We start from the raw sequence: 10,961 nt of genomic DNA, 5'->3' as shown, positions 1-10,961 counted from the left end.
ACCAAGGGCACTCTGCTTCACTATTTGTGCCCCTTTATCCAGCAACATTCCTCGATGTGTCTTGGCTTCCTACCTGATGCAGAATTTGTGGGTAAAGTAACAGTGCAGCCTGACACTCGTTCCTTTCCGGCAATCCGGGATTACACCGAGTCACCGTTGGCTGACCCAAGTTTAGATATTTCTGTTGAAAGTCAGCCCCTTATCTGCGCAGCGTTCACCACTCAGCTCGCGGGAGCACGGTAATGCGCCTGTGCTGGGGAAGCACAAGTGCATTACCGTGCTCACACGAACGCCAGAGGAGAAATTATGGCAAATAACGCCCAGCCGTTATATTCAACAAGGCGACTTGGCTTTGTTGGATTCACAAGCACTTCGAAGAGCGGAGGCGGCGAGTTGCCAACGAAGTTCGCTTGACGCTGGTTGGGACCCTTTGCTATTAGAGTTATCGGGTCAGTGAGCCCGCCTACATCGCCAACTTTCTCTCCGCTTGGGTGCGTCATGTTAAGACTAATGCAGGCTTCCTAAAAGTATTCAGGGAATCATCAAAATACTCCAGAACTTTACCCACGAACAGCCAGCAGTGCCATGACGCAACTGGTAGAGACGGATATCCTATGCCGTGAAAAAAATTCGCAGCGAAGAAACTAAGTTAGTACATGAAGCAAAGGAGTTGCAGTTCGGCCCGCGTATGTAGCTACCTTGAATGCTCAATCAGAAGAAGGCACACTGCAACTCTTTCCATGCAGCCTCCTCCCCCACAGCTTGAGCCACCTGGACCGCGGTGCGCAGGAAACCTGGAGACGGTGTTGAGTGGTTTTCACGGAACACTTAGCTAAACGATTTTAGTTCAATCGCATTGCGTGGCGTACCGGTGTTTCTAATGTCCTAGATGCTATCAAGGACAACAGAAATACCAGCAATGCCAGACTCCAGCTGGTTGAAAGGTCGAATGTTCAATTGTAAACGGATTCCGAATAGGAGGGAACCAATATGCATTTTGCGCGCTAAAGAGTCACAGGTGCTGCCGAATCATGAGGTTGTGTCCTAGTTGACCACCTACTCCGGGCTGTTTTCCGCTGGTCATGCTGGGGTCAACGCCACGGTGCATCAAAAGTTCGCTTCAGAAGGCTCTAACGAACTTCCGGTCCCTGTGAGTAGCGATGCTTATCAGAAATTCGTTGAGCTATCGAAGTTGAGTAGTGAATAATTGGGCCAGTCCCTCCGAAGCACCTGAAGTCGAAGCCGGCGCGAAGTTGGTATATCGGCTGCGTCTATCAACACATCGTGGTTGATTATACATCATTTGATTGACGGTAAACTAATTATGAACACTACTGAGATAGCATTTCTGATCCACGTAAGAATAAGGGAACTCTCCGGTAGCTTCTGTTTCAGAGTATGTGAGACCTTTTCCTCCTGCTGTTCACGAAAACAGAGCAAATGATTTTTTTTTCTCAGGGCTGGAGCCTCGGCCATGAATAGGATCTGACCACCAGCTCTAGTTTTGCATGAACTACAACATGATCTGCTAACCCACTGCCGCACATTTTACAAAAGGAATGCACACATTGCTGAAACCGCTCAGAGACGAGCTAGCTCATCCCTTCCGGCATAAGGGCTCCATCAGAGAAGGCTGGAGGCCACAAGCTAGATCCATTCACTCACCTAGGCACCTAAGGCCTTTCCCTCAATGCTTCATGATGAAGTGGCCCTGCATGAACGCCCGGTACCCTAGTAGTTTGATCCTTGTGAAGCTGAGAAGAGACGCCACGCGCATTGCCCTAGTGGTTCTCGTTTCCAGTCTGCCAATGGCAAAGCTTAATCATAGAAACTAGTCGAGCGAACTGACATGTAGGTACCAATTTTTCCGGATTAGTTTCAGGCTTCAGATTCACTCCACATCCCGTGTCAAGCATTCCTGTCTACTTCCGATCATCATTATCATATTGAGTGCGCCAGAGTGAGGCTTGAAGAGAACCTGCAGGTGTACTTTCAGCCTCTCTATTGCTCGAGAGCTTCCGTGAGTTTTAGGAGGTTCCCGCAATTGCCTTGCTTGCTGCTTTGGAGACGTTGTTTGACGTTAAGCTTTTCCAGACTCGTCGGGATGGTGTGGAGCTTTATAGTTGCAGAGGGGTCAAATGCATCTCTCGATAAGCCCCCTACAACGGCTTCGCCACGACTTCCCGTGCTCAGTGTTTGCCGGCTCTCATCCACTTCTGCTGTCTACATTTCTCGTGAGGGTTACCAAATCGTGCTCCAATAGGCATTAGGACATTCAAGTCCTGGTTTTCCCTTCCCAAATGGGAAGGTGAAGGAAGCCCTTTTTAATTCGTTGTGGCTACGTACTCCATCATTTCGGCAAATTCCACCCTTTCTCCCTTTACCTTCCTCTCCTTGGCCTAGTGAGCAAAAGCTCTTAGCCCAACTTGGGCTCAACACTGGCAGCCGCTTCGAGGTGTGCTTTATCTGGGGCTTCCCTCTATTCTTGAACCTGCTACAGCTTATTGGTTTTGCAAACCTGGGGGTAAATGCAGATATCAGTGCATACCAGAACAATCACCGAAAATGTTCTGGAAGAGCTGCGCCATTGCCTAGAGAGGGCTGCCATTGTCATGGCTCCCGTTCGAGAAAAAAGAAAGTGTAGCCAGTCAATCGCACTTTGAAAACAAAAGTACACCCCCACGCTACCAATGAATCCCTCCAACACCCCTTCATTGTGTGGCTTCCCATCGGTACGCAGGGACGGTAGGCAGACGCCGTGGCTTTGTCCATTTATCTCCGCCCCTTTGACAATTTTGGCTCGATGGACTGCTGTTTAGTGCGGCCGATTGTTGGTTCACCAGGTCTTTGGACGCTTCCTGACATGGAGCATTTGCTCCGGATAGGCAATCCCCATACTCCCTTCAGAACAACAAACTAGGTAACTTCTAGGTTTTGTAGTATTTCGAGGTACTGAGCTAAAGAAAGTGGGCCAGTAGTTTCTTCTACACGGAAGGGTTTGTAGTAAAGCATTCCATCCAACTTCTACCGGCTCTCGAGGTTGCCTCTCAGCGAGGCAACATGGAAAATCCCATGCATCAATTAGCTATCGTGAGCGCAGTCGTCTCGTCAGCAGCTACGAGGCTCTGTGAGCGCATCGCAGCTGTTAAGTAATACACGAAAAATGAAATACTAAAATTGTGACGTTCAGCATTTAACCTGACTTCACGAGCAACCTAGGCGTATGCGTCCTTAGCGCACTCTACGGTGCACAGACGACAAACGAGCCTGTAGTTCTGATACGTGTCGTTGTGCAACTGTGACTGCTCCTGCTTGCACTGATGTACTGAATCGAGTTACTGACCTCCCTGATCACAGGGTGCGGCTTTAAATCTGCAGCCGTCTTCACTCATCATCCATACTCCACAAAGCTGTATAAAGTGCAGAACCAACACCTATTCCTGTCGCACTGGAACACAACCCTGTTTACTAGAGCTACTTAGAACCAGAGTAGCTATGATCTACAGAGCTGACATCTTACAGTAGACGCTCGAAACCTCTGGAACGGAGAATACAACCATATTTAATGGGCAAGTCATAAAGGAAATGTCCATATAGACCTCTTGAAATTTGAACTGTCCTCCAAGGAGCGGCTTTGATTAAAGCCTAACCTGTTATGCAGACTGCTCTGGCTGCCGCGCTTATGTACCAGCTAGCCACTCCCGAGCCTTGCTTAGGGCTTCACTACCCGCCTGAGACAGCTGCTGCCAGCCTTGCTGCGCGTGCATGCGCAGGGTCTCCACGCGCGCAGCGCTCTGGTCCTCCCATCCCTGAAGCCACAACAGTCAAAATCACAGTCTCCACGACGACTGGCAACAATTAATATACCCACTTCACACACACATGTGTAAGCACGCCAAACCATAAAATACAGCTACTCCGGGTGGCATGTGCTGATTGTTTCTTTGGCAAACCAACCACCCACTATGCGCCTATCAACGCTCCGGCACTCAATAGGACTTTGTTCCACATAAACAAATAAAAAGGCGTGCAACTATACTTAAGGAATACTAACAGTGAAATCGCTTACTCTTCTACCACTGCTACTCCGCCCAAAAACTTCATCCGAGCCTATTGCCCTCCGAGAGGGGTCGACAGGCACAGCGGCCACTGGGGGAGAGCTGCAGAAGCATAATAACAGGTCCGAGCACCAGCAGGCACATTGGTATCTTCTAGAGAATCCCCTCCACAACTGAATCTGGAGTGCATACCCTCTCGACTAGGCTGCTAGGATTAACGAGAGCCGGGGTGAGTTCGACCTCCATTGCTTGCATCTGCACTGTACATTGGTGTTCGCATAATATCATACCTCTCTTCCTCGTTGAAGTACTGGGCAGAGGATATGCTTTTCGCACCCGAAAAACGCGTGCTGTTGCTGCCGTAGGCGCCACTACTCGGGTTGCTGCTGGACCCGTACCCACTCCCCACAAAACCACTCTGCCCAGTGCCAACGGACCCGCTGCTGCCGAAAGTGGGATTTGTTGTTGCCCTAGGAAGACCGGTACTTTCACTGCCGCTGCTGCTGAAGCCGCCGCGCCCTTCAGTCTGCTGTTGTGGAGGTGGCTGGGAAGAACATCCAGAAGTGTGCGGCGACCCTACATAAGCGAAGCACATGCACACCTGCACCTGCTGAAATCAATCAACCAGGAAGTGTATACAGGCGGCAACTGCAGGTAGTCTGCATCCTAGTGAGGCTAGCGACAGCCCCTAGTAACGCTCAGCTGCCAACTGCTACCGAAACTCTAGCACAGCCACGCCCAAACCCTGCAGGAGGATACAACACGGAGGTGGGTGTGGCATGCGCCTACCTTGTGCTGCTGCCCTCTGTTTTGCCGCCAGAAGAGCCGCTTCCTTCTCGAAATCGAAGTCCATCTCCAGCTTACGGCTCCTAACGCCCCTGCCAGCCCCTGTGGGCTTCATGCCAACCCCAAGGGAGTGTTCCAGTACATTTCCGCGTCCTATGGAGATCGAAGGAGCCGTTGAGGGAGCCACCGCAGCAACTGGTGCAGCCGGGACAACAGATGGGACAGGCTGTGCGGGCTGCTGTACAGACTGCTTGAAGCCATGCAACGCATCGTTCACCTGCTGCTGCTGCTGCTGCTGTGATGCTGCAGCTGCTGTCTTGTTGCATCCAGCGATGTCCTGTTGAGCCCCGACCACCCATCCAATTGATTTCATCTCACTGCTGACGAGGCGCTGCAGCAATGTACATCCATCACCATTCAGTTAAACCCAACATGCATCCCTACGTTGCGGCGTCGGGAATGCAACAGCGCAATCCTGCATCTGCAAGTGCGTTTTCCTGTATAATGGAAAATGAAACTGTGTCCCAGTACTGTTTGCCCAGCACGAGCCCCTACCAAAGTGTAATACAGCCGATGAAAACAGCAACAAGGGAACTCACGTCCATCAACTGTCGGTGTTTTGCTGCCAACTTGCCCTGATAGTCCAACGGTTGGTTCAGGTCCGCCCTGAAACGGCATCGACACACAAGTTGACGCCTCAATGCTTGCAGAAGCACCTACTGGGAATATACAACGGCACGCCCAAAAGAAACTACCAGGGCCACTACAGCCCCCTCAAATGCAACAACACCAGCCATCACTCCTGCACGTCTGACACAGTTAAATCGCGTCTCCCCCATAAGCTCTGCGGCCATGCACCCTGCTCCCCGGCTGCACCCGCATTCAGCAAGTCAAGCAGGAAGCGCGACGGCTCCTACCCAAAGAAGGACATGAAACACTTTCTTCCACACAACTGCAGTTGGCATCATATGCTCTCAAGCACCAGGGCAGATGTATTTCGTCATTGTGCCACTATTCCTTACCCATGCTCCCTCAGGAACTCGTGGGCTCGGCGATTCCCCCCTGAAATACAACACATAATTACATACACACACACACATACATGCATGCATATATATATATATCATCCGGCATTCCAGTCAACCGTCATGGGCGGGATAGAAAAGCGCAGCTTCTTAAGTTGCTCACAGCCTCATCTAGCCCTTTTCTTGCCTCGCGAAGGCACCTAATGGGCGGCATACGAACGTATGTGCGGCTACTACTTTTCAGTTGTGAAAACTCTACGCACACTCACCCAGCTCCATTCGAAACAGCTGCTCGGGATATATTTTGTCCATTTCCGTTGAGCTGCACGCAGCACACCAGAGCAACGCCACGACAAGGCGCATCAGAAGACATCGACCCTCATTTGCAACGACAGAGAGCTCTCCCCTATACAAATGTGCGGTGTGCAAACTCCAGGAGCCCACTGCACCATCAGCGATCAATTCAAGGGCAACCACTTCGCATGATATGCCGCAGTAATGACAAGCATGCCTTACCGTACAAAGGAGAGATGGGTGCCAAGCCGTCTGTGCTTGCCCGAACACGAAAGACACACGTAAACTGCATGCGTTAGAGAGATCCATGTAGGGTTTCTGGCGTTGCAGTCAAAACACCTAATGCCAGAAGCAAACAGAGACAGACACACCTCCAACAACCACGCGGTTTCCCTGGACATCTTCATCATCAAAAGAATGCTCTCCCCCAACAGCCAGATAGACAGATAAGGAACGAGCTGTGGCGTCCCCAGAAAGCCCTACTGTAGAGCGGCGCAACAAAGTATAAAAAGTCATGGGCACAAACAACTGCTGCTGAAGCACAGAGGCCCTTCCAGCTGAGCTGCTCCTCCGTACAGAAGAAGGCTTCATAGCCACAGATATGCGTAAGCACAAGAATATGTATAGTGAAATGGAAGTCCAGATGCTGGCGGAGGCATGTATACAAACGTTACAATATTGTTTGCATTCGTCAGTCGGAATGCGGCTTACATGCGGTTGTCCTTCCTAAGGCGCCTAAATATTTCATCTCTGTCTGCTTCTGAGACATAACGGCGGTCATCTACAGGCAACTTCTGGTAAAGAAGAGCCAGTTGCTTCCTCGCTGTTGCAGGATCCGCGCCGCTCAGTGCTGCTGCGGCAGCAGCAATTGCTGCCGTAGGAGTCTGGCCGTCCATATTCACCCTCTTTCCCCCTACCTCTTTAAGATTCACGGGGGAATAATCGCCTCAAATGATGTTAAAAAACAACGCAACTGCTAGAATCGTCGCAGCGGTTACAGGGCCAGCAGCAACAACAGCAGCTGCGGCAGGGAAGCCCGGTAGCATCCGGCTCCACCTGTAGTGCACAGGCACTAGAATGTGGCTGTGGTGTGATCTCTAGTAGCTTATTGATTGTAAAGAAAATAAATATTAAATAATTTTAGGATTAGGCCATTATTAACTAGGAAAAGGAATTAATACTGCTAAATCTTGTAAGAATTGGGTACCGTAGATAGAGTCATAGTTTAGTAGTAGGGTTACGCGGCCAATTACCCATATCGGCGGTGTGGCGCAATGCTTCGTCACTACTGGGGTACCACATAGGACTTTTAGAGGTCTAAATGGAAAAGAAATAGAATTATTATTATACATAACTATCATGTCTGTGAATATGAGATTTAGATGGATAGCAGTTTATAGGTCAGGCACCTGACTGTCTCGTCGCTGTGTGATATCACCCCGCCATCTCCTAGGTCGGGCACTGATCCCCAGTGAAGACCACATAGGTCGGGCACTGATCCCCAATGAAGACCGGGGTCAGTTCTGAACACAGTTCTATTATTCGGGGGGCTTCCCGACTAGGACATGTTTTGGAATTTTAATTATTGACCTCTGGGAAATTGGGTAGTTAGAGGATGTAATTAGGAATGCAGACGCTATGAGACGATAAGTAGGCACAGCTTAGGACGGCTGGGCACTACATTTGGGGGCTGTTCCGGGCAGTTATTTATAAAGTTCCAAGCCAGTGAACTTTTAAACGCTGATTCCACGCTCCCCGCCATTCTATAGTGGAATGTTTACTGGGGATCAGCCGCAGCACAATTAAAGAGCCAGGGGTGAAGGCGAGAGGAGACAGTTTGTAATTGTACTGATATACGGGGAGCACACTGTGTAGGAAGGACAATGGAGTCCAACTCCGGCAAGAGAATTCCATGGCGGACTTCATTCGATGATCACCTGGAGTCGTCAAAATTTCCGTCGGATTACATTAGGGCAGCTACCTTCCATGTAGCGCACGGCGGCTTTCCGCGGTGCCTACGTATATCTACCTATGCCGGCCTGTCGTCTGCAGATACTAGCCTTGTGTTAACTTGTTCCGCGTCTCGTCGTTTAAACAGTTAGATAGCCCATTACTAGAACGCCTGATCGGCTGGCTAGCCCTATTATGGACCACGCTTCGCACTGATGTCGGGCAGTCTGGTCCGCAAAACACCGTAGGGGGTCCCCATTGAGGTGATCATCCTGGTGTCTTTCGCCTCCTGGCTGAGCTCGCTTCCCCCACTCCGGGGAGACTGGAATTGTATTGGGTTCCGTCGCCGCCGCGCACAATGTACCCATACACGCGGGGTTCTGCCTAGTCGATCGTCTCCCTTGATGACCAGGCCCGTCCGTTTAAACGCTCGTTCGCTCCTGAGCGGGGGCGAGTTGGCCTATATTCTGGCTTGACCACTCCCCCCGTTTGGAACAGTCCTGGTGAGGGGTCCACCCTAGCGTAGAGACCTATGCCCCCGCAACTCCTGCACAGCTCCTCTGGTCGCCTAGTAGACTCCTGACGTGAGGGGCATTGTGGTGATGCGTGCCCCTGGCTCTACACTCTTGACACGCAAAATCCACTGCTCTAGTTCGTTCCCTCTGCGGACGGCGAACTAATTGGATGACGAGGTGTTTGGCTACCTGAAAGTTAGCTTTTATGATTTTAAATCATAAACGTGCCATCTAAGATCCCCAGGAGGCAATTGCCTGTCGATTTCCGATATGAAAAAGTGTCGCCTGGGTTCACGCGTTCGATCGCCCCATGCAGCCGGAGTGTGACGCATGCCAGGGCAATGGACACGCGTCACATCAGATATCCAGGCTGACAACTAATGGTTGGGTAGGGCCCACCTACTCCCCCATCTATGCTCCGACTATTATGGTTGATAAGCGAGCTGAAGGGACAGGGGCAAGGAAGATGAGGATGGTAGTGAACTAACGGGAACTAGTGGCTTTGCCGCAGCAACCGTAAGTTTAGCTTTAGCTCCCTTTGCTGCTGTTGCGCCCTCTGCAGGGGTGGCTGCAGCGGGGGTTGTGACTGCTTTTGAGAAGAGTGAACCAGGCACTTTCTGGCTCAGTGGAAGCACGGCCTTCGCTGGCGATGCAGCATCAGCCTTAGGCTCAGATGCGATATCCGGGGAATATGCCTTGGCAGCGACCTCTCCCGGTTTCAACACAGACGGCTTACGTCCTGGTTGGACGACAGGAGGCTCTGCGGCTCCCGAAGAGGCTTCGCATGTTCCCGCACCTCCAGGAGAACTCTCTGAGTGGACAGCTGTGAAGGAAACCGCCGCAGATTTTCCTAACTTCGAACTCGGCGCTGGCGGCTTCTTGCTTAGTAGAGGCTGTAATGGGGGTGCGCTGGACGTTGAGGATGAAAGGCTCTTGGGTGCCAGAGTGGCCTTTACAGGACTCACTGGAGTGAAGCGAAAAGCTGCAAGTTCTTCTTCAAGGTCCCGTACTCTGCCCTGCAAACTATCTCGTTCTTTTACTAATTCCGCCACCTTTGCAGCAGTCAGTGCTGTCTCTTCACAGATGTTTTCCCCTACATCCTTTACTGGCGAAGCTTTAGGTCCCTTCGCCTGCATTTTGAAGGCATCATTTTCACTTTGGAGCTGCTTGACCTCTTCTACAAGAGCTGCATAATCCTCTTTGATCTTCTGCCCATCCGCAACTTGTTGTCTGAGGGTAACGACCTCCCGCTCAAGAGCATTAATTTTGGCACGCTCCTGCGCCGTTGTTTCTTCGCCAACATGTGCTGAGGCCTCTTCTTCAAGGCCTTTCGCCAACTGGGCCTGTGGTTTCCCCAGCGGCCCAGCTGAAGAACTACCCCTTTCTTTGCGCACAGGTATTGCCTTAGAGCCCTGCAACTTCATATCGGGCGGTGCCGTGTTCGCGAGGGCCGCTTTCTTTGAGTCCCGAAGGATGGCCAGCTCGTGCTCCAGCGCCTTCACCCTTTCGGCCAGCCTGTCTCGTTCTTTAGCCACAGCTGCATAGTCAGCATGTGAATCTGACACAGGCATTTCATGTTCCTCTGAAGATCTGTCACCTGCGGACGAAGGCCCGGCTTGTTTCCCTAAGGCTCCCACTGCGTTTAGCTTTGATTGCAAGTTCTCGTTCTCTTTCTGCAATGTCTGATAGGCCTTTTTTAGCTCATCCCTTGCCGCCAACTGCTCCCGCAATTCAGCCACTTCTTTCTCCAGCTTTTGCCTGGCCTCTTCTGAAAATACCCGTATGCACGAAACGCCATCTGCGGTGTGTTACGCATGTTGTTGTTCTCTTGTGCAGGCTGAAAATTGAACACCAAATAGGATGTATTTAACTTTTCAAGGGGGTAGTGCATGCATTGAAGTGTGCAGGTGGCAGCACCTTTGACACTCTCCCCCTAAACGTAGTGCCTCCTTCCCGCAGTTTCCTCAAGGTAGATATGCCCCGTACAAGAATTGGCATGCAAAAGTATTTCTTCGTGTTGTCCGCCTCTTACTTAGAGGGCACGAGTAAGGACCACAAGATACTTTTCTCGAAGTTGTACAGTGTGTGTATGTCTCCGGAGATGAACAGATGGCGATGTCGCGTTAGTAGTCCAACGGTTAGGATACCTGCCTTCCAAGCAGGCGACCCGGGTTCGACTCCCGGCTGACGCATGAGAACTAGTTTCCTTCCGTGTCCCTTTGTGGCTGTTTTGTGGGAACTACAAAGTGATGTCTCCGCACATGCATGCACACCGGGAAGGAGGCACTACGTTTAGGGGGAGAGTGTCAAAGGTGCTGCCACCTGCACACTTC

The 10,961-nt window shown here is 51.1% G+C and overlaps 2 protein-coding genes across 2 annotated transcripts; both read right to left on the bottom strand.

Annotated features, from left to right (window-relative positions):
* Positions 1 to 3,680: 3,680 nt before the first annotated feature.
* On the bottom strand, positions 3,681 to 7,059 carry EMWEY_00004870 (ARF1-directed GTPase-activating protein, putative; the record flags this gene model as incomplete). The annotated part of the gene is made up of 9 exons (XM_013481061.1): positions 3,681 to 3,809; positions 4,070 to 4,160; positions 4,349 to 4,634; positions 4,848 to 5,235; positions 5,444 to 5,510; positions 5,867 to 5,906; positions 6,139 to 6,191; positions 6,386 to 6,502; positions 6,875 to 7,059. The coding sequence occupies 9 exons, from the start codon at positions 7,057 to 7,059 to the stop codon at positions 3,681 to 3,683; spliced, it is 1,356 nt and encodes a 451-aa protein (XP_013336515.1).
* Positions 7,060 to 9,053: 1,994 nt separating this feature from the next.
* Positions 9,054 to 10,396, bottom strand: EMWEY_00004860 (hypothetical protein, conserved; the record flags this gene model as incomplete). The annotated part of the gene is made up of 1 exon (XM_013481060.1): positions 9,054 to 10,396. A coding segment is annotated over one exon (1,343 nt), but the record flags the coding sequence as incomplete, so codon positions are not given.
* Positions 10,397 to 10,961: the final 565 nt, after the last annotated feature.

Source organism: Eimeria maxima, genomic scaffold (genome assembly GCF_000499605.1).
Source record: "Eimeria maxima Weybridge genomic scaffold, Emw_scaff27, whole genome shotgun sequence".
NCBI lineage: Eukaryota > Apicomplexa > Conoidasida > Eucoccidiorida > Eimeriidae > Eimeria > Eimeria maxima.
This window is presented reverse-complemented; position numbering and strand designations above follow the sequence as displayed.